Source organism: Astyanax mexicanus, chromosome 6, assembly GCF_023375975.1.
Source record: "Astyanax mexicanus isolate ESR-SI-001 chromosome 6, AstMex3_surface, whole genome shotgun sequence".
Classification (NCBI taxonomy): Eukaryota; Metazoa; Chordata; class Actinopteri; order Characiformes; family Acestrorhamphidae; genus Astyanax; species Astyanax mexicanus.
This window is the reverse complement of record NC_064413.1, coordinates 35,766,816-35,790,890: the sequence shown is the minus strand read 5'-3', so window position 1 is coordinate 35,790,890 and position 24,075 is coordinate 35,766,816. Positions and strand designations below refer to the sequence as shown.

The following is a 24,075-nucleotide window of genomic DNA, read 5'->3' as shown; positions in this document are numbered from 1 at the left end:
GACAGAAAATAGTCACAATTCGACTATTCTAAACATGATTGTGGGAATACATGCATGTGATATTAAAATCAGAGCTCCAGACCGGCAACTGTTCATTAGGTTGTTTTGAGTAAGTGTTTTCATGAGTAATATGAGCTATTAGTCATTTATTTGATGTAGAGAGATCATTTAAGTAAAAGAAATGTCACTATGTGAACTGCAATACACTGAAAGGGCACATGTCATTGGACAGGAACTAGTTTGTGTCCCATGACTTTTGTCATATTCCATTGAAACAGACGATTATAGGCAGGCGCTGCCAGTCACAGTCATTACCGCCCACTACACTGTCCACTGTGGTTGAGGATGCTTTCTAGGGTGTATTCCCTGTACAAATATGACACTGTGGATCTGGAATTGTCAAATACCTGCACAACTTAAAAAAATGGAATGCGTCACCCATCTGACATCCCACTGTCAGGCCTTGTATGGACTCTAATAATTCACCTCATCTTGCACAGTGGTCAGTCTCTTTTTCACAAGGTGACACTCTTAAGTTGTATACAGGTATATCATAATCAATTTACGTACTGCTGTCCCATGATTTACAACCCTAATGAAAAGCAGTGTAAAGTTTTCACATATTTATGTATTAATTTATTTTAGCACATTTTTATTATTATTATTATTTTTATTTTTTTTCCCCATTTTCTCCCCAATTTACACGACCAATTACCCAACCCACTCACTAGGACTCCCCCTATCACTAGTAATGCCCCAACACACCAGGAGGCTGAAGACTAACACATGCTTCCTCCGATTCATGTGAAGTCAGCCACCGCTTCTTTTCGAGCTGCTGCTGAGGCAGCATTGACGAGCAGCATCACAGCGCGCTCGGAGGAAAGCGCAGCAACTCGTTGCTGTTACATTCGCTCACAGACGCCCTGTGCTGTGGACATCACCCTAGGAGTGATGTGGGGAGAGAACGCCATCTACCCACCCGGAGGGAGCAGGGCCAATTGTGCTTCCTCTGAGCGCCGGCAGCTGATGACAAAACTGCATGAGCGGGGATTCGAACCTGCGACCTCCCACTCATAGTGGCAGCGCTTTAGACCGCTGGACCACTAGGCGCCCTGATTTTCAGACAATGAGCAGTTGTCTGAAAGTTTTGAGCAGTTATGACATTATCAGTGTCTATAAACTGAAAATAACTACCATATAATGAGATATGAAATATTCCAAGCATGATAGCAGTATGTTTTTCATTATAGCCCACCCCCCTCCCAAACTGGTTCCCATGTACACACAATTAATATAGTATACAATAACCAAAACATAAACACAAAACAGAACGAGCATGGAGACCACAGTGGTTTTTAGAGAGGTAGAGACTGATAAACAACACCTGAGGGCTGGAGCTGGAATCATGAGTATGCAAAAGAGGAAGTGTTGTTTTTCTTTCCTGGTAATCTTTCATCTGGGATCGCGCTCTGGTCATTATGCATGTCTCTAGAGTGGCGGAACCACATCTTCAAAACCACCACTTCACCAAACACACTCTGCACACACTTCATCTCTCGCTGGGAACTGCTATTTCTCTTTCCCACAGCGCGCCGTGCTTACGGCTCACCCTCTGCGGAGTGTCCCCAAGCTTTCACATTCTGTTCTCTCTATCTGTCGCTCGCTCTCTTTCTCTCTGTCTGTCTGTAAAGTAGCACTTCCACTGCTGTCGCTCATTCTCATCATCAGCAATAGCCACTTCGTGTATAACCAAACCTCAGAAATCACCTCACCTCATGCTGAGGTTTCACTCAACACACACACACTGCAAGCCAGTTACCAGAAGCTGCGTCTGAGCCCTGCCTATGAACCGGCTGCCGTGTTTTTTCTTCTTCTGCCGATTCATTTAGCTTTGTGCGATATCCTGTCTTCTTTCACTTCACTTCCCGAGAACTGAAGCACTGTAAATTCCAAACAGTATTATGCAGGTGTGTGAGCATGCATATGTCCCCACTGTAAGAATGCATATATATATTATTATTATTTATTATTTATTTTTTTTCGATTTTAAATGACTTTTCTACTTATTCCCTCCTGCTTTATCCCTTTTAAATTAAACAGGTTGATTTTGTTACTGTGCCTTTGGTACAGAAGACTTATATAGACGTATATGCCAATGATCTCCGTTCTGATTGGCTCTGCACTGTGTGTTATTTAATAAGGCAATCCAAGCTTACATGCTCCTTTTAATACACTAAAAGTGAAAGCGGCAGGGGTAAACTGCTGATGAATGAGTAGGTGGGTATATGTAAATGTGTTGGTTTTGTGACCTCACACAAACACAGACTGTAAAATGGTTATGAAGTGAAGAGTACCCTTTCAGACAATATTGTATGTACACATTTTCTATATTGCAATAAACTCTTGGAGTTTAAGAAGGGGAGAAGGATAAAAGCAATATAAACCTAAAGAAATTGTTTAATAAAATAAAAAAAATAAAAAAAAGTCACTTTAGAGATATTTTGACTAATTCGACTAATCCTCACAGCATTTGCCAGAGGAAATATTTACACATTTTTGCAATTACCACTGCTGTGATGCTGTCTTGGTGCCCTGCTGCTTTTGCATAGTATCTTATATTTTTAATAATGTCTCATAATTCTGTGCTTTAGGAGGTCAAGCAATGCCAAAGGTCTGCATAGCTGGATAAAATAGACAGTTTGCCCTGACATTACCAATTTACCCAGGCAAGTAATTAAGAACAAGTTTTTATTTACAATAATAGCCTGGAAATAGCTCACTGCTATCTGTTGCATTTAGCTGTGTTAGCATTAGCCATTGTCAAAATTAGGCCTAAAGATTTGGACTTGACTGACTACAGTACCGTATTTTTCGGACTATAAGGCGCACTTAAAAACTTTTAATTTTCACAAAAATTGACAGTGCGTCTTATAATACGGTGCGCCTTTTGTATGTATTTTACTCGTCAGGTTGTAAGGAGCAGTAAACACACACTCCGTGCAGCGTTATAGAGAGTTTCAGTGCTATACAGAGTCCAGAGCCGTGCAGCTCCGAGGCTGAGCAGCAATAGCATTAGCTAGATGCTAACCGCTAAGCTAGCTAGCTTATTCACTGAGATCAGTATTATCTAAATTTTACTCGTCAGGTTGTAAGGAGCAGTAAACACACACTCCGTGCAGCGTTATAGAGAGTTTCAGTGCTATACAGAGTCCAGAGCCGTGCAGCTCCGAGGCTGGAGCAGCAAATAGCATTAGCTAGCTTATTCACTGTTCAGAGATCAGTATTATCTAAATTTTACCCGTCAGGTGTAAGGAGCAGTAAACACACACTCCGTGCAGAGCCGTGCCGCTCCGAGGCTGGAGCAGCAATAGCATTAGCTAGATGCTAACCGCTTAGCTAGCTAGCTTTTTCACTGTTCAGAGATCAGTATTTTCTAAATTTAGCACTTTTAATACTGCTGGAGCAGTATTATTAGAGTTAGATGCTAATCGCTAAGCGTTCACCGTTCAGAGGTGAGTTATCGGCCTGTAAGTCTGTGCTGCTTTGCCTGGCTAGCATTAGCTAGATGCTAAGCGCTAACTCTCTCAGAGGTGAGTTTTATCAGCCTGTAATCTGCTTGTTTACCGTGTTAAAACAAGCTACGGGGGACGAATCGCTAGCTAATATCTCACTGTCTTACCAGAACACGCAGGATTACTCAGTGTAACGCTGTCGTTTAAGTTTGGGTTAACTTTACTAGTTTAGGTGACTAGCTAGCGTGCTAGCGGATAGCTATGCTAACGCTGGTGCAGCAAGCCTTAGTGGACATCTGGAAATCTAAGCTTACTGTAAATAAACTGAAGCACGTTACTCACCCAAATAAACAGTTTTCAGGAGAGGAATCTGTGTAGATTAATATCCAGCACTCGTTTGACTTTGAAAGAGCTAGATTTGTATACTGAGACGCTCCACCGGCAAGCGACCACCCCCGGTGGGGGAAGGGAAACATGGCGCCACCCCTGTTCACTTTGATATAGGCACCCTTTCTAGTGTCACTTAACGCGCCTTATAATGCGATGCGCCCTATGTATGGAAAAATAGCAGAAAATAGGCGTTCTTTGATAGTGCGTCTTATAATACGGTGCGCCTTATAGTCCGAAAAATACGGTAATTTCCACATTTTCTCAATAAAGCGCACCGCATGCCTGTAAGCCATGTTGCATTCAGAAACTTAATAGATGTACTGATGAATGTGCTGCTTTTCTTATGTACAATAGGTTTACTAAAGTTTATTAAAATGTCCTTATATCAGCCAAAGGCAAAGACATGTATAAACAATAATGAGGCATCTGGTCGATGGAGAGACCTCCAAATGTTAAAAGACATGAAAACGGATGAGGGAGCTCTATTCCTCTATAGGTGTTTAAAACTGACTTATTTAGCTTTCTTGTTTCACAGAAATAGGTTAGTATTCTTTTCAGAATGTTTAAGGAGGGGACAGAGTTTTTAATTGAATTCACTATTTTAAATTGAACTAAGTAATTGTTAGATTTTTTTTATTACATAATTCTGATGCAAAATCAGGAACTAACATTTTAACTAATAAATTAATCAAAATCTTCCAAATGTTCTGCATTAGAAATACTGATCCATATCTTAAGAAACAATTCTGCAAAATCTGCAAAAATCACAAAAATGGCTGCAGCCAGCTTCGATTAAAAATGGTCAGTCATACAGTAAATAGTTCTTTAAGACTTTTGATGTCTTCAGTAACTATCAGTACTATCGGCAGTATTCAGTCAAATCCCAACTTGTATAGCTGTCTGGGCCAGTATATAACTGGAAGATGTGAGAGTGCTGTCAGCTGACTGGTGGATTTTGAGAATGTGTTACTACTGCTACCAGTGTCTCTATATTACTGTGCTGCTCTTGCTTCTTCTACACCATCTTCACGCCCACGAATGTAGCGTGACCACCACTACACTAACATTTAAAACACTGACACAGACGTGTGCTGACTGCAAGCTGGGTTTGTACTGCTAGTTATTGTTATTTTAAACACAATGCATTATATGCAAACTTCAGATAGTCTGAAGAAACTGTAGACATGTGCTCTTACACATATCCAGAATTTTTTGAGTGTGCTTCCCTGCACTTTTCTGTTTTCACTGTCCTACTACAAACTGCATTAGAGTGTGAGCATTATGAGCGTGTGATGTGAGCTGTGATCTGTTAAAGCCACTGTGGTGTGTGTGTGTATGTGAGTGCGCAAGCGAGCGAGTGTGTGCGTATGAACTTAAGTATCCTCATTCCGAGAAGTCACATGATGCCCCTTGCTCTCTGTGCTGTTTCTCAACATACTTCTGTTGTGGTTCAGGGTAGAAACAGGGACTTTCCCCTCTCTCTCTCTCTCTCTCTCTCTCTCTCTCTCTCTTTCTCCATCCCTCTCTCTTTCTTTCTCTCTCTTTTTCTTTATCTCTGTGTTTATATCACTTAATTTCTCTATTTTACTCTATTTCTCTGTCTCTATCTTTCTCTCTGTCTCTCACATTGTCTCAGTCTCCCATTTCTTCTCTCCTTGTCTCTATCTATCTATCTCTATCTATCTATCTATCTATCTGTATTTTTCTCCTTCTATTTCTCTAATATTATCTGTTATTTAATCTATTTTTCTCTTTCTTTCTTTCTTTCTTTCTTTCTTTTTCTTTGTCTCCATGGCACTTTTTTCTTCCTTAATACCACACTTATATATCATATTTTTTTCTGTTATAACAGACTTATAAACAGCATTATGCTGTTTGTTATGCTTATGTCTATTACGCTTACACTGCTGTGCTTAATATTGCAGGTTCATGATGCCACTTTGCTTCATTTTATGTAAATAATCCTTCAGTCTGCACATCCGTTCCCCACTTTTTTTCTTTCTTTATTTTTTTTTTCCCTTTCTTCCATGCAGGAATGTGAATCTAAAGATACACTGCAGGGGAGAGAGAAGGGATTTTCCCTCCATAATCCCACTCTTCCTTGAGTCTCCCTTTCTATTTCTCTTCCCCCGCCTTCCCTTTGCTCTATCACTTCCGCCTCTTCCTCTCCCACCCTCGCTTGCCCTCCACTAACCCATTCCCTTCCTTTTTTCCTTCTCTCTTCACACTCCTCATGCTCTTATCTTGGTTCTACCACCTACTTGTTTGTCTTTTGGGCCGGTTCCTCCCGCTTTCAATGGCAGTATCCTCATACGCATGAGGAACAGTAGGGCCTTACAGGAATGGTGTGCACATTTACATTTGATAAGCTTAGTAATAGAGGAGGGTTTCTTATGTAAATGTTCTGCCATGGTCGACTTCTTTGGAGTTGAGTAACTGTTTAAATCGTATTGAAATAGTCAAGGGAAGATGTAGGCATGTGCTCCTACACATACACAGAACAGTGCGTTTATGTGATGAGTGGTGAGTCAGACAGGAATCAGGGAAACTGGAGCATTTTTCACAGGAAGGGAGTGCCGCAGGCATTGTGACACTAAAGGAATTTCTCTACACTCTGTCTCTGTACTTTTTACCCCTGCCGTTTACAGGAACGATGGCCCCTCCCCTTTCCCCTTATTCTACAGTGTGCCCATCCAGTGCTACCTTTACCTGCCAGCCCTGAAATGAAACCAGGGTTTCTTTGAATTATTGTAAATCGCTAAGTAATCACTAAGTAATCTCTCCACACCCCTTGAAATGAATTTTTTGTTCTTTTTTAAACCTAGTCAAAACTTTTACTTTAACCCTTTAAGGCACAGTCGTCACTGTAAGAAACCACCTATTTTCTTTTCTCATTTCTCATGTTTTCTGAGAGTGACAGTTAAAAATGCCACAGACAGGAAGTGATGTTAAAAAAAAATTAGTTTTTTACAAAGCTGGGTCAAACCCTGCTAACATGGATGTTTTAACCAGCCCGGTGGAACCTTACTCTGGTTTAGTTTTGTTTTTGTAATTCGTCCACATCAGTAAATTCGACTTTTTGAAATGAATTCTCTGGCCGTGTCTGAAAAGGGTAAATATAATGTAGCCTAGTTTCTCTTTCCTTATAACGATGGGACATGGGACTTTCATGTTTGGTAATAGCCTCATTAAATCCATAACAATATCCAGACAGACACTTTACTATTGTACAGCATAATAGAAATTCTTATGGGCACCATCCTGTTATGCTTAGATCAACACTGACCTGCCGACACAGAAGATAATAGGAGGTTTTAGGTGTTATACTTCATTGCATGCCTTTGTATGCACATGTTTTTGCGTAGCAGACAGGTTTGTGTGCATGTGTGTGGGATGTGGATATGTGTGTATTTGTGCAGTAAACAGAAAGTAGCTGGTATGTCTGTGTAAGTCTTATCTCTTTATCATTTTTTTTCTGTGGCATTGACCTTTAACCTGTTAAACGTGTTCTAAGTGAGAGCTTTCATTGATGGGAATCCACCAGGATGTGATTAATATTTACAACCCAAATAACCCTGCATGGCCAAACAAACCGGAATGTGTGAGTGCAGATTGGGCTTAGAGCACATTTAATATACAAATGAGTAAGCATTGGGATTTTAAATTCATATTTATTTATATGTACAGTTTTTTTACAAAATATTATTTTATTATTCTATATTTAGCTTTAACAATAATACAGTTCACAAAAATTCAGACATGTTTTAAGTATGGTTGTTAAATGGTAGAACTAGCATCACATGAAATACTCTCTCTATCATTTAAGATTATCTTAACTCTGTAGAGCAACTAGGGTAGTCTGATCATGGGTATTACAGGGTAATAACCAGCCACTGCAAACAGAGAGGGTTATTTCTGCAGCAGTTCAGTTCAGGGTGCAGCAAAAGTGGAATGTCACATGGGCACATGCTTGAAGCACGGTTGTGTGCAGAGGATTTCCCTTACCTGCAAGCACTCATCCCTACATTCAGCACAATATATATATATATATATATATATATATATATATATATATATATATATATATATATATATATATATATATTCATATTTTTTGTGTCCTTGAATTGTACACATGCAGAGAGCAATAAGTAATTGATGATTGTTGTGTCCACACAATGGCTTTGAACGTTGGCTGCATTACTCTACTTTATACAAAGGGACATTCACTCCTATGTTTCAGGCATAAGGAGTAAGGAAATTCTGGATCCTTACTTGTACAGTATAGTTTTATTAAGGGTTTAATCAACAAAAATACACACTTATATAACTATTAGCTGTAACTTTGCCCTTATTTCTTGTCTTTAGACTCCTCTCCATTTGGCTGTCATTACTCATCAGCATGTAATGGTCCTGGCTCTACTGAAGGGGGGAGCTGACCCTGGAGCATTTGACCGTAACGGACAGACCGCTTTGCATCTTTGTTGTGAGCACGGTCAGGAGAACTGCCTGTCAGTCATCCTGTCCCACATTGCCCGCTCCTCATGCTGCCCCCACACCATCCTTGACAGCAGGAACTATGAAGGTGAGTGGAACTGATCCAGGATAAATACCTCTATTGAACTTTGTTAGATTGCTATATTTTAATATTTATAAATGGCTCATTAATACCAATTATTTATGAAATCCTATGAATAATTCTAAATTATGCACTAAATTCTATTGAACTGATTTAAGTCATGATCGTATATAATTTATGCATGGACCCACATACAGGCCGTTAAGGTTTAATTGTTGAATTTTTAATATAGTGCAAGAAATTAACATTTTTGGCTGAAACTGAACAGAATTAAACATTATCAAACACAGTTTTTCACAGGTTTCAAGTCATTTTCTACTTTTTCATCGCTGAATAACTTAAATAGTCTATTTTTTGTAGGCAATTACAAAACTAATTTGTTTAAAATTATTTGAACATTTTTAGATCCCAGCAGAATACCAACAGAGCAAAATGCCTTAGCAATGCTGTTGGGATCATGTTTTTTTTTTGTACAAAGTGCCATTCTAGTCACACATTGTCCTACCTCAGCATTCTAATTTTCAGACATATACTTAACTTAACAGTGCTGTTTTAATCATACATTTAATTTAACAGTGCTATTCTAATGTTTAATGCATCTCAGCATTACTACTAAACATTATGAACACATGTGAGTGAAATTTACACAGAGAAATGTAGTCAGTCTTTTGGTAAACAAACAGATTCTAAGGTCAAATTGACTAGTTTAGCTAACATTAATATCCTAGCCCTGTACAGCTTGTCCGGCTGTAAAATAGAAAATTTGTGAAGAGGTAGTTAAAAAGGTACCAAAAATGATGAATGATACTGAATGCTTTTTTGTTACATTTAAATAATAGAAAATTAACTTAAACTTGGCGTTTGTTTGATGCAGACTCACTCCCATGCCAGCACTATGCAGCTCTAATATAATTTTATACACTGCAGGGGGCAAGGGGAGAAAAAAAGCCTCACAATAAACTATTCTTTTTTTTCATATAAATTGTTCAGTTTTAACTTATTTCACACATTTTTAAAAACATTATTTTGGTTATATAATATTCGGTGCATCCTTAAATGTTTGCACAGTGTAGTTTGTGTCATAGTTGTTGTTGTCGTATAGACAGTGATATAGAAGGTAACATTTATCAGAGAGGTATGATCAGTAAGTTAATCTCTATCTAGGTATGCTTTAAAGCCTGCAGCATGCTCTACTTCAGTAATACACACAGCAGTCAGTGGAAATCCCTTAGGTCTTCCATAATTGCGAAATGTACTAAGGTGTTTTATTGTAATTAAGTTTGGAATATCAGTAGTGAATAGTGTTGTCCTGTGTGAGAAAGGAAATGGTATTTCCTGTTTAGCAACATGTTAAGTCATCTTCATTTTCCTACAGCAAGATACAGAAAGCCCCTAGAACCACAAAGAGAGGGTCTGAACAGCTGAGCCATGTGGGTGAACATGTGTGGGTGTGTAGGCGCATGTGTGTGTGTCTATATGGGTCCTTGTGATTGCTCAGTAAAACAAGCCCAAACCTGGTTGAATGAAGTATCAGATTTGAGAGAGTATCAGATCAGTTTTGGTTTTCCTTTTTATTTCTTTAAAACACCTAGGCCATGTTATAGCTGCCCTTTACACTTTATTAAATTACTTTTTTAATTTCAGGTCTGACCCCTCTACACTTGGCTGTTCAGGACGGAAAAAAGAATCTTGCCAAAATGTTACTGGACAGTGGAGCCGACATCAATGCTGTGGTCAGTGAAGACTCTATTCTCTTCTCTTTACCTACAAGGGTTAAGCACAACACGTTCCTCCCACACAAAAGCTTTCTCTGTTGGTTTCGTTCTTTGTTGTTCTTGGCTAATGTGGTGTTGTAGTTTCTGCAGATGATACATGAATAGGTTTTTACTTTTTTGTGAGTTATGAGATATTTTTTTGCAACTGTATTTTCAGGTTTCACAATGTTTTACATAGTTATTTATTGTTGAATCCTCATGTGCTTTCACAGGACATTAAGAGTGGTCGCAGTCCACTGATGCATGCTGTGGAGAACAACTGTTTGGAGATGGTCAACTTTCTCATTGAGGTGTGGTTATATTTTGATATGGATCTATTTTTCACTTAATATGATCTCAGTTTTAAAGTCCTTTGTTCAGACCTTCCTAAATAATTCAGCTGAAAGAAGAGTCAAAGCCTTTTTTAATAGCCAAAAAAATTTCTCTCTTGGGGTGTCCCGATCCATTTTTCAGTATTGGAATAAGTCAAATTCTGCTCCAAATTACAGGATTGAATATCAGAAGATAAAGGTGTAATCTAATATGATTCATTAGCCTACACTTTTACATAAATGCTTATTCTTGAAGCCCAAACTACGTGTTCAAGCCTACTAGCCAGTATTTTCGGCTCTGTAGGGAAGTAGAATATTTAATTTACACTTTAATCATGATGTTATTCAAATGGCTAAGTAGACAAAGTGCATTCACATAAATGTTTTATTGTAAGCCTAGTTTAAAAGAAGGAAAATGTGGTATTGTATTGTATCAGCATACAATTAAGTTTGCAGTATAGTTGTCAATATTATAATTATCACCATAACCACTGTCATGATCTCTGATCTAATGTCATCAAACGACTACAATGTGCCTACTATTTTAGTTGTTGTTCAGATGCTTACCTCATGAGCCCTTCAGCTGTGCTGTTCTCTATAACACAATGCACAATAATGACTAAAATGATCAATGCCAGTATTTTTCCCAATACTGAACACTTGATTGAGAACAAAATAGTTTAAGGCCAATGTATCAATTTTAAATTAGATGAGAAATATTTTTTTTGCAATGTGAGCAGAATTTTAATTTAGGTATCAGTAACAGACATGAAAAAGTGGTATTGTGCCATTAAATGGTATACAGACATTAAATACATTAATGACATAGATGTATAAACAAAGATTAGTGTCATACATTTAGAACTACAAGCAAAATATACTGCTTCACTTTCAGCAAGGGTTTAATGATTGTGCATCAGTGCATACGGGATGTTTACAGTCAGCAGGGTAGTACAGTGATTTAAAACTACTACAGTATTTAAAACTTTTAAAAGTATGTATGTGATTTATAGTAACAAAATATAATTTAATCTCTTTCTGCATATTTCTCGTTTTCAGAATGGCTGTAATGTGAATGCACAGTCATATAGTGGTAACACAGCTCTCCACAGTGCATGTGGCCGTGGCGAGGTGGATGCTGTCAGAGTGCTTCTGAAGAATGGTGCTGACAGCAGTTTAAAGAACTACCACAATGACACTGCCGTCATGGTGGCCAAGAACAAGAAGGTAAAAAAAACTGAAAGGAGATCTTTTCAGTTATGTAAAAGTTGCTATTTAAACATAATTTTCTCTGAGAAAAAGCAGTTACTTCACTTTTTGACCGACAACATAGTTTGCTTACGTTTTATTTTGTTATTACATAGTTAAGTTATAATATGTATGATATGTCTGAGGAGAAATAAAACTGAAGGTATTGTTCATCAGCTTAATAGAATGGAAATGCTGCCCATTAGTGGTGAAAACCAGCAGTTACAAGTTTGGGCATGTTGCTTGCTAAGTACCGCAGTTGTTTCTGTATGAATGAGAACAAACAAAGACAACATTCAATTCTGTTGATAATTAATGATTTTCTGATTTTCAGGTGTCTGATGTGTTGCGTGGGAAGACTACTCGAGGCCATATTTTGAAAACCCAGCTCAGCTTTAATGGTGAGATATACATACATTTGTTAACAAAAACCTACATGATCACTGTCATTATGGTTCGAACATTTTTGTTAACTTTTTTTAAACTAAAATAACTTTAAGTTGTCCTTCAAAGTAATGCCATAAACTGTATATAACCACTAGCTGTAATTATCATGCTTAAAGAATAGCAAACCGGATCTTTGCTGTTTCACTGCTTGGTCAGAGAACCACCCAACTTTCAAAAGCATTTTATATATGTATTTTTTTGTTGTTGTTTTCTTCCTAGGTGCCCCATCACCAGTTAATTTGAGCCCCTCTCCACTGGCCACCACCAGCCTTCATCGAAGTGCCTCTGTCTCTCCTGTGGCTCCGTGTACACACTCGCCACACAGTCAGTCTGGTGAAAGCATGACAGGGAACCACTCACCTACAGACACCCAGGAAAAAGAAGATCTGCAGCGGAGCACATTTCATAATATGACCGCAGACAGAACAGACTATGGAATGTCCTTACATTCATATCCCTTTTTCTCACCACCTCGCTATGACCCCTTCATGCCTACTATACTGCCTGGCCACCCTGCTTATTACCAAGCAGCTTTGCAAAGGCATTCATATTCCCCAGACACACCATTTATCCTCTTTCCAGCTAGCCTTGGAAGGGGTGAGACGCTTGTTTCTCATGGCCTGCCCCCAACATCCACACAGTCACGGCCCCCCAGTCGTAACAGTGAATCAGATGCATCTAATATGAGCGTGAGCAGTGAGGGGAAAGGAATAAGTTGATTACGACCAACTGTAACCGCTTGATCTGTCTATACTTGCACATGTTGTACCTGCACTGTGAGGATTGACAAGTACTTATAATGGCGATTAAGGTGCATGAGTAGTTGTGGCAGGCCCATCTTATGAAATGCCTTTGTAGCCTATAACTTATAGTTAATTTCATGTGTTTTCTTATGTCTGTATTTCAGTACATTGTAATTCAGTTTAAGGTGAGAAATTTATGCAGAAAATCTGTATAGTTTAAATGTTTATAATCATATGTCTCTATTCATATGTTTATACTCTTTACAATCTGCAAAAGCACTGACTCTTCACCTATTTATACATGCCACAGCTGTGAAGGCGCATCATTTATGAAATGCGAATATGCTGTGAAACCATTTTTAATATGCATATGCTTTAGCATAGCATTTTGTGTGTGAAGTTTTTGTGTATTTTTAATGAATGTAAATATAAAAGTGCCACTTACTGAGAAACAGAAAATAAATATTTTTTTCAAGAACTTTTTTATTCTTGTTTCCTCACTTACTGTTTTAAGTCATATTCTACTCATTCTATTAAGTTCCTATGGGTTGTTTAAAGCCCAGTCATAAACCTTTTTATACAGATTAACAACAATTATCAGCCAAATTTTAGATTGCTCTGCATAGTATGCAAAGACCCCATAACAGACACATCATGGGTGTACAAATGCCTTCTGTAAGACCATACCACAGTTTAATCTTTGGTTAAAGGTGAATTTAGAAATTTTGGAAATATGGGACTTTATTACCTGCCAGAAACGAATACAATTTTTTAAATTTTAATCACACCCCTCTACATTGTCTCATAGTGCCCTGTGTGAGAACCACCTTTCATAAATATGTATCAAAAACCCAAAGGTTTCACAATTACTGGAAATGAAAGTAAATAAGTAACTAACTGTAAATTAACAGTAATGTATTTTTGTTCTATAATGCTTTACTGTATTCTTTATGGAAACTATGCTGGCAGGAAATAACTCTAAAAAGTCCCACAACCTTTTCCTGGTTTGGATTTCACAATGTTTATAGGCTAGAGACATCTGATATTTGGCAAATTGTGTATAGATTTTAAATATAATGTAATATAATGTAGTGTCACAGGGGGCAAAGTAACAAGGCCAGGCCATAGTCATGTTGAGCAAACTTTATTTTAACAAGAAGAGAGCACGATCAAACACCAGTTTGAAGTTGCTCTTTCTTAAAATGATGGCTCTACAGGCAGAAACTCTTATTTATCTCCTAGCCCAACATCAGGAGAGTGAATAACACTCCTTCAGTGTCCCCAACTGAACCTGAACAAACACACACAATACAGCATATATCCCCCTAAACAACGCCAGCAAAAGAGAAAGCATGCTGGAAGCTTCCTCTTGACCTAAGCCCACCCCTCCCTCTATAGCCCTATCTTTACCACATATGTTGAGTCAAGTGAACCCGTGGACAAAAGTTTCTGGTTTCCAGTTGGACTACCCACAGAGGCCCCATGTGGCATGTTATCTGGCACAGTATATCTGCCCATTATTAACCTTGATGTCAAAAGCTACTTGCAGGTGTGTACAAACTTTTAAACATAGGAACAGCAGTACAGAGGCATATAGGGGCAGCTTCCCAGATAGGGATTAATCCTATTCTTAGACTACACAACATTTTGAATAGAGATTTTCAGTTAAAAAGAAAATATAGTCTACAACATGAGATGTATAGTAACAAAGTAAAACTGCTTCACTACTGTACTTAAGTACTAAAATGCTGTATCAGTATTTACTGGAGTATTATCTTTTTTCTCCTATTTCCACCTTAACTTCACTACATATATTTAATAAGTTTAATACTTTTACTCTGATCATTTTTAATAACATAATACTCTGATAATGTGCTGCATTGTTACTCATTACAATTATCAAAAAAACTCATCATTGAGTGAATAAGGTGATCAAGTTTATAATCTTATAAGAAGACCAACTGCACTGCTCCCATTCTGTCTTTCCCTATGAGAACTTTTCACTGCTTTCTGTAATAAATGCATAACACTGAAAATAATGAAAGTAAACTTTCATTTTACTTTCAGTATTTGATGTTGAATAGTACTTCCAATTAAGTGTGGAGAACACTTCAACTTCTACTCACTTTCTACTAAGTCACTTTTTTGATAGGGCATGTGTACTTTCTCTAGCACTATACATGTCTGTCTACAAAAAGGCTTAATACTTATCCCATAATCTGGCCAATATCCCACATTGGTGACATTTGTCACACTGTTTTAGGCTGATATAATATAACAGTGTTTCACTCTGTTGTGGGTGAATGTAAAGTATAGCATGATTTTAAATTAGGGGTTAAAGTGGTGAAGAAAGTAAAGAAGACCCTCAAAATGTGTCTTGTAAAAAGACCTTGCATGCTCTCATATTGCATTTCACTCTGATCTGATTTCTCTCTAATCTCTAATCTGGCCCATAGTTTTTACCAGAATGTTTTTTTTTTAAACAATGTCCCACATTGTTGACATTTGTCACACTGATTTAGGCTTACATAATATAACAGTGTACCACTCTGTTGTGGGTGAATGTAAAGTATATCATTCTTTCAATAGAGGGTCTAAATTGTTTTAAAATAGAGAAATATTAAAAAATCAATTATGTGAACTAAAGAAAGTGAAGAGGATGCTCAGAATTTGTCTTATATAAAGACTGTGCGAGAAGAACACTTCTACTCGAGTTACTTTTTTGATACAGCCCCCTACCTGGGCGGGGTTTCTCAGGGGGGGCGTCTGTGAAAAATACTGACGAAACTCCGTCATTTTATGGGGAGGACCCCCCATAAAAGAAAGAAATTACCCCAGGACCCCCTGAGAAACTAATTTCTAATTTTGAATATCTATCAGACTTTTTTTTTTTTTTAAACAATGTCCCACATTGTTGATATTTGTCCCACTGATTTAGGCAAATATACAGTGTGCTACTCTATAGTGAGTGAAAGTAAAGTAGTAAACTAAAGTAAAGTATAGCACGCTTTCAAATGAGGGTTTAAAGGAGGTTAAAATAGAGAAATGTGAAAAAAGTCGACTATATCAGAATTTGAAATGCAGCTCTCTGATTGGCTGTGTGCGCTATGCGTCACGGCAGCGATGAACGTCTCAGCGCGCGGCCATATTTACTTACCAAAATTCAGGACGGAAGAGACAAAAGGATAAAGCGAATCTGCAGCCGGAGAGTTTCTCACGAATAAGGGCGAGATTTGGGTTCGGTGATTCTGTGGAGACCGATTAAAGCCTTTGAATTGAGAAGGTAAATCAGCTAAAGGTAGTTTAAGACTGATAAGGCGTCCGCCTGTTCATTTAAACTAGTCTGTAGCGTTAATCTGCGGACCGGCCAAGTTAACTAGTCCGCTAACTTTAGTGGCTAAACCGCCTGGTGCGAGTCTGTGTTTTACGTTAGTGCGGTCGAGCTGTTTTCCCTGTGTGCGTTGTGTGCCTGAGAAACGGTGTGAATGAGCGTTATTCTAACAGAAACCTCGGTTTGAAGTTACTCAAAGTTTAGTGTTTACTTTTTTGTTGGGTAAGCTAATCTAGCTAATAGCTGGCTAACACTCGTGCTGCTCGTACACACGCTAGCTAGCCGTAGCTAACGTTACCATAGCTAGCGTTACCTAAGCTAGCTGCAGCTAGGTTTTGTTAGCGAGTTAACCTAACGCTAGCTAGTTTAGTTAGCTAAACTCGCTTTACCTGTCCTGGTTTACCGGTTATTAAACTTTGCGAAGAGAAGTTCTGAGACATTTGGTCACCGATATAATGTGGAATAAAGTTTTGAGTAACTTCTGTAGTAGGAATAGGAGTAGTACTAAGTTGAACAGGAGGCCACACGGGGGTTTTGTTTAGTTGTGTTAAAACTGTAGCGTAAATCACACTAACGTTACTGTAAGCTAAGATAAGCTAGTTTAACGTTAGCTAATTAACATTAGTTACCAGATTTTTTTTTCTGCTCGGATTGTGCACACATTGTCCTCGATTATTAAGGTATTGACTTAACCCCTTAACAGGCCAGGATTTTTGCCAATTGTCTGGCTTGAGGATTTTTTTAATAAAGCATTACATAAAAAAGCTTTCGTGTTTGATAAGGAACATTACTGAAAAGCGTAAGTGTAATTGAAAAAAAAAATGCTAAATATAATGTAAATATAAGGAAAATGTACAAATATAATGAATAAAGTAATAAAATTGTCCTTTTCCTGCACTTATTTTTTAAATCCATTTTTTTCTGAATACAAATCAAACAGTTCATGTCCTCCAATCATTTAGTTTCGTTATGCTTGTCTAGTTTTTACGTCTGTTTTCGAACATGCAGAATTTGGGTTGATTCCTGTTACTGATCTGGAATTAATAAGTGAAGAATAGAGTGAACAGGCCGATTCTCCAAGTGTTCTGTAGGATATTTCAAAGCCCTCATATTTTCAGAATGTAAGTAGTTTTTTTTTTTTACTGCAGAAAAAGGATTTTGTATTACCTACACCTGTAGCCTGTATACGGGACAAGGCATGTTAAGGGGTTAAACCAACGTTTAGATATTGCGTTAACCAGCTGCTAGGTTAAATAGTATTCTATTAAAGTTGCTGATAGCATGGCTTTCCTAGTTATGGATTTCATATGATTGTTTTTTATCTGGCTTTTTAAATTAAGATCGTCCAACAAGTTTAGCTAGCTAGGCCCATCAACACACTGCGTTAGTACTAGTTAATAATAAGCCTATTAGGTTAAGTATGAAAAACCCTTTCTGTGTTAAGTTTCAATGAAGTTTTGTCATTTAAGTGAATCAGAAGACCTCTTGTTCAGTATCTAGCATAAGCTAGCTATCTACTAGTTCTACAACATGAGCTTTTCAATAACTACTACAACATTGAACTTGTTTTGTGGGTAAAGAATCAAATTATGCACCCCCTTAGGGCTTATTTATAAAGAAATAAAAACGATCTGTTTGAATTTAGACAGTAAATACTTGTTTAAACTAGAAAGAAGATATGTTTGATATTATTTGCTACCAATTTTCCAAATTGTTGCTTTGCCAGTAGGACTGATGTATAACTTATCACACATTTTGTCTTATGTTTTAAGGTGGCAGACTTCAGAGACCAGGATTTCCCTCACTGTGGAGTTTGGGGAGTCAGCAAGCCAGAGAGATGACAAAGGACTGATCAGAGCAGAATTAGATTAATTCTGTTTAGACATTCCAACTGAAATTTACCTGAAGGACTAATTCAGTTGGCATAATTAGAGCATCTTCCTCATAGAGAAGCAAATTTAAGTCTTGAAGAGCACAATCTGAAATAAGCATTTCTGAGTGTGAAAATCTCTTAGGCTCTTGAATCTAAGCAATATTGAAAGGATTGTAACTCAAATTTAAAACACATTAACAAAATATTAAGTTGATTTAAGACGAGCAAAAAAAAAACAAAAAAAAAACACAGGCAACAAAAGTATATGTGCGCTTAAATTCATAAGTCAGATTTAAATAGTTTTGGAATTTTTGCAGCAACAGGTTATATTTATTCATATAAATACTATTTTCTCTTCTTTTGGGAGAGTTTTATTGTAAACTACTTTCATGTGTCAGCCCTCTTCTTTTCAAGAGGTCTGCACGTACATGCTATAGAGGTACAGAATACAACTGTTTACACAGTAGATCACTGAGATTAACAGAACAAGTGAAAGGACAGAAGCACCAGCAGCAGCTAAAAGACAACCTGCAGCAATCTATAGTCCGTCTCAGGAGTTTTTTTTTTTTTTAAATAAAATGGCCACAGCAAGAACCGAGCTATTTGCTTCAGCTTTGGGACTGAGCAAACAGAATGGACAGTCCAGGCCACCGGGTCTGCAATCAGGGCCTGTCACTGGCATGACACAACCAGGAAAAGCACTTGGTGACTCTCAAAAAGGAAGCAGCATACCACAGACCAGTGGTGGTATCAGGTAAGTTTGGGATTTAGAGTGTCTATTTAATACGTACTACTTATGTATTTTTTTTTTTTTTTTTTTTTTTTTTTTTTTGTACGAGTGCCTGTTCTTCACTCTTGATGTTGTGCAAAGTGTAGCACGGGCATTTATGAATGTTCTGCTGCCACACAGCAGGATGCAATGTGTGTTTTGACACATTTCTCCCATAACCATCATGGCTAATTGTGAAGACTTGTTTTTGTTGATCTCAGACATTGATGAGTCATTGATTATTGGGAAAATTATGAAAATGGTATTAATGTTGAGGCTCACATGCTCAAGCTTGTCCTAGATTGTCCAGCAATTACAGTTGGTTCTGAATTAAGTTTTGTTTGATTTTTTTTTTCTTGTCCCCAGATTTGGAGATGACTGGAAAAAGTCCTTGCAGCTCCCACCAAAAGACACAAGGGTGAAAACTTCAGTAAGTATTTTTCTTCTTATTATAATATATTTATTTATTTATTTATTTTTACAGTTTTATTTTAAAGTATTAGCTCTTTTTAGCTGATTCTTTCGTCGCAGCCACGTTATAGATATATGAAGACTTCAGGACATCCTTTAGAAAGGGCAGGGAAAAAGGATGATTGTGATATTTTCTAATTGTAAATATTAGTTCATGTAGCTTTTTGTCTTTTATATCTGGATTTCCTTTTTTACTCTTAAGAAAAGTAACTTTAAACATGTTAGACAGATACTTCAGACAGCTTAGAATCAGTTGGCTGTTGCCACTTAATGTTTCAGATAGAAAAACATGCTCATAATAAAATACCTACATCTCTCTCATTTATTTTATATTAAAACTTTTCTTTTTCTTTTCAGGATGTTACTGCAACTAAGGGGAATGATTTTGAAGACTACTGCCTTAAGCGTGAATTACTAATGGGCATCTTTGAAATGGGTTGGGAGAAGCCATCTCCTATCCAGGTATATCATTCTGTTTGTGCTTTTGAAAACATGTCGGTGATTCTTTAGTCACAGTCTAACATATCACCCAGTAATACTATAAAATATAAACCCCCTTTTCAGTTATACAATAGATTGAAATACCAGTTTAATGGGGTTAATATCTGCATAGTAATTTTTTTGTTAGTTTGTCTGTTTTAAAATTCCATCTGTATTTGAAGGAGGAGAGCATTCCCATTGCCCTGTCAGGAAGAGACATTCTAGCCAGAGCCAAGAATGGCACAGGGAAGAGCGGAGCCTACCTCATTCCTCTGCTAGAGAGGATAGACTTAAAGAAGGATCACATTCAAGGTAAGACTGCTTTATGTGTCACACATTTACATTACCTGTTCAGGCTTACCTCACAGAATATGTACAGCTGCAAAATCAGGTTATCATTAAAATGTAGTCTTCCTTTAGCTGACTATGCACATTAGTAAGTTTTTAATAATTTATTAAAGTTTTTAAATAATTATTTTGTGTTTCTAATTGTTTGTAACAAACTGCCTTTGTTTTTGATAGAAGCTCAAAGTCTTTTTTTTTTTTTTTTTTAAGCCGTTGTCATGGTGCCGACTCGTGAATTGGCTCTACAGATGAGCCAGATCTGTATCAGCATGAGCAAGCACCTAGGTGGAGTGAAGGTCATGGCTACTACTGGTGGCACCAACTTGAAAGATGACATCATGCGCCTGGACGAGACAGGTAAACTCAGTTTTATCACAGTTAAAGTTTTTCAATCCCAATTGTGTTTATAATAATGTTTAGGCTAATAAAAAATTACTTTCGTTTACCATAACATTATTCATCATTCTTTGCCTTTTTGTTAGTTCATGTTGTGATAGCTACTCCAGGCAGGATTCTGGACCTTATAAAAAAAGGAGTGGCCAAAGTTGACAAAGTCCAAATGATGGTAATGGATGAGGTGAGTTTATCGGTTTCTGTTTATCGCTCTTTATCTGACATCAGAATGTAACCATTCATTTAGTAATCCAATCTGAAGGGATTGTCTGTGTATGCCACAAGTGCTTGGTGATGCTATTGATTTCTGTTCAGCTAAAAATCATATAAAAGAGAGTAAATAGAGCAGCTGTAATGATACTTTCAGGTAGGAGATCTCTGTATCATGTAGTTTCTAATTGCACTAAACTGAATTATTTCAAATATATTAGCAAAAGTTAAGTTTATGCTGCTTTCGTGTAAATTTAATATAGATACGTTGTTTTAATTCTTTATTTAGGCTGACAAGTTGCTCTCTCAAGACTTTGTTGTGCTCATTGAAGACATTATTAGCTTTCTGGACAAGAATCGTCAGATTCTGCTCTACTCTGCCACCTTCCCTGTCAGCGTACAGAGGTTTATGGTAAGATGTCTAAAGACGTTAAATATCGGTTGCTATTGAATACAGTTGGTTCAGGATATTGGATCCACATTACGATTAGAGTTGTAACCTTTTGTATTTTTTTTATTTGCTCCTCTTGTCCTGTGCAGGCTAAGCATCTCCGAAAGCCCTATGAGATTAACCTGATGGATGAGTTGACTCTGAAGGGCATCACTCAGTACTACGCCTATGTTACAGAGAGACAAAAAGTGCATTGTCTCAACACTCTCTTCTCCAGGGTAGGAGTGTAACCCTCAACATTTTTGTTTTCATCACTTGTGCATATTTTGCAGTTTCTTAATCCCCTACCCATTCATTTCTTCTGCCTTTCTTTTTGGAACACTGTAGAGTGTTTTAAGAACATTTGTCTTTGTGGCAGCAAAACAGTTTGGACAAACAGTCAAATTGTAACCATTTTGCAAAAATCAATTGGAGGTCACACTGGATGTAATTTAAAATTTTCTCTTGACTCAATCTTTTGTGTTTTTTGTTTTTTTAGCTCCAAATCAATCAGTCAATCATCTTCTGTAACTCCACACAAAGAGTGGAGCTTTTGGCTAGGAAGATCTCACAGCTGGGTTACTCCTGTTTTTACATCCATGCAAAAATGATGCAGGTAAAGGGGCACTGACACACCTTCATAAGTATTGTAATTAGATTAAAGGAACATTTGCCTAAATATTCTGGGTTTTTTTTTGTTTATTTGTTTTTTTGCTGTGTTCTAGGAATACAGAAACCGTGTGTTCCATGACTTCAGAAATGGCCTGTGTAGGAACCTGGTCTGCACAGGTATAGGAAAACTTTTCTGCTTACTGTAATAAGAAATTTTTTAATGCTACCATTTTTTGTCATTTTGTGACCGTTATAATGACTTTTTACAGATCTTTTCACAAGAGGAATTGACATCCAGGCTGTCAATGTTGTCATCAACTTTGACTTTCCCAAAAATGCAGAGACCTACCTTCACCGTATTGGTAGATCAGGTATGTTTAGTACACTGGGCACTCTGTATTTGATTTTGTATTCAAATAATTGGAAATTATTTAAGATTAAATTCTTAAACAGTTGTTTACATGTGCAGGCACAGTACCTTTAAAGACTGTTCACTGAATTTTCTGTGAATGTATTTATTTATTTATTTATTTTCTTTTCCTCTCCCTTTAGGAAGATACGGGCACCTGGGTCTGGCCATTAACCTGATCACTTCAGATGATCGTTTCAATCTGAAGACCATTGAGGAGCAGTTGGTGACTGACATCAAACCTATTCCTGGCTCCATTGATAAAAGCCTGTATGTGGCAGAGTTCCACTCCACCAACCCTGATGAGGAGGAGGAGGAGGAGGAGCCAAGAGCAGAGATTAATGCACCGTAATGGGTAAGACAATAACTTGGAGAGGTTACTAAATGTTGGGCTGTTATTTACAGATGGACTGATCAGTGTTTTGGGGCAAACTTGGCCATGCAGCTAAAGTGCCATGCAGTATATGTTTTGAAATTAACCATATTAAAACATTTGATTTTAAAAGGCTTTAATTAAAATGTTAATCCTTTTTTATAGTAACCATTTTCTGAAATTTTCACATTAATGCTTACACCTTTTTTTATGTTTTCCCTACAGGACAGTGGATGAATGGTGACTGGCATATTACACGTCTTCTGCTAAACACAGGCAGGCACAAGGATGAATCCTCTTCCTGTTGTGTTACTAGTTTGTCATTTCCTCTTACTTGCTGACTTCTTCGAGCTCTCAAATTCGCACACAGGGTTACTGACACTGTTATGACCAAAGGCATTACATACGCCAAAACCATACCGCTAAGGTGTGATTTTTGTGTTAAGAAATCTGCACATATTCAGAACCAATGTTTATGCCCTTTCGCTTGTTACCAAATATGAAAATCCACGCCATATGTGTGGTCTCTGTGTGACACCTACCTCACTCCAAACTTCTAAAAATGTTACAAGCTACAGGAATACCTGCTTACAGTTCCAGCAGTCTGTTAATGTCACTGCAGGTGCCTTAGTGAAGCCAGCTTGTGAATCCTATGGAATCAAGTGCCCTGAAAGACATATTTCAAATTGATCAGGTCACTTTATTTCTACAACTTGTTCTCTAAAAATACATTCTAAAAGACATTTTTGAGTCTCTTTCATACTGATGCAGAACACCCCATGCTGTCTCTGTCTTGTCATGTCCATTTTTTTTCTTGGATAAAACAATGCAAAATATGTTTTTAACCACATCAGTGTAGCTTCTGCTTTCGTTGGCAGTTGCCTGTGTATCGTTATTAAAGCTGTTCTGTGCCAGTTTGAGCCAAATGAAAACTACATTTTTCCCCCCTCTCCTCTTTATATTTGTGTTGTACCTTTTTGTCATGTTTTGTGAGTAGAAGCAGATGCTTTTACTGACGTGTTGCACCAAATGCCAGTGCCAGCATCCACATTTAATTATTATTTTTTGAACAGAAATAAAGTCCAACATTTTCTCCATGTTTGTAATGTTTTCTTTGGTAATGGAGCTGCTTTTAGATTGAAAACAATGCAAAGTATATCATACACTGATGCATTGCTGTTTTATTGTGAATGTTTGCAGTTATCAATTATTGATGAACAAACATATCCACCTGCCAACATAGCTCGTTCTGAGTTTGATAAAACAGTATTTTATCAGTTGTGAATGGGAAGGGCATGGCCTAAGTCTGGTTAATAGTCGTCAGAACTGTTCCTGTGCTTCTTATGTCACTATATGCTCCAGTAGGTTGACAGC

At 37.4% G+C, this 24,075-nt stretch overlaps 2 protein-coding genes across 2 annotated transcripts in view; both read left to right on the top strand.

Annotated features, from left to right (window-relative positions):
* The window catches only part of bcl3 (BCL3 transcription coactivator), a 29,845-nt gene extending 16,362 nt beyond the window's left edge, over nucleotides 1–13,483 (top strand). The window contains exons 4-9 of the mRNA XM_049480606.1: nucleotides 8,271–8,487; nucleotides 10,126–10,214; nucleotides 10,469–10,546; nucleotides 11,627–11,794; nucleotides 12,150–12,216; nucleotides 12,482–13,483. Coding sequence (XP_049336563.1) covers nucleotides 8,271–8,487; nucleotides 10,126–10,214; nucleotides 10,469–10,546; nucleotides 11,627–11,794; nucleotides 12,150–12,216; nucleotides 12,482–12,981 — 1,119 coding nt within the window. The 3' untranslated portion in view covers nucleotides 12,982–13,483. The remainder of the gene's footprint in view (nucleotides 1–8,270; nucleotides 8,488–10,125; nucleotides 10,215–10,468; nucleotides 10,547–11,626; nucleotides 11,795–12,149; nucleotides 12,217–12,481) is intronic.
* A 2,641-nt stretch (nucleotides 13,484–16,124) lies between these two features.
* Nucleotides 16,125–23,798, top strand: ddx61 (DEAD (Asp-Glu-Ala-Asp) box helicase 61). The gene is made up of 14 exons (XM_007249573.4): nucleotides 16,125–16,288; nucleotides 18,109–18,963; nucleotides 19,345–19,408; nucleotides 19,807–19,911; nucleotides 20,112–20,241; nucleotides 20,485–20,631; nucleotides 20,757–20,851; nucleotides 21,167–21,289; nucleotides 21,418–21,546; nucleotides 21,807–21,923; nucleotides 22,033–22,096; nucleotides 22,189–22,290; nucleotides 22,472–22,683; nucleotides 22,927–23,798. The coding sequence occupies exons 2-13, from the start codon at nucleotides 18,788–18,790 to the stop codon at nucleotides 22,678–22,680; spliced, it is 1,461 nt and encodes a 486-aa protein (XP_007249635.1). The 5' UTR covers nucleotides 16,125–16,288; nucleotides 18,109–18,787; the 3' UTR covers nucleotides 22,681–22,683; nucleotides 22,927–23,798.
* Nucleotides 23,799–24,075: the final 277 nt, after the last annotated feature.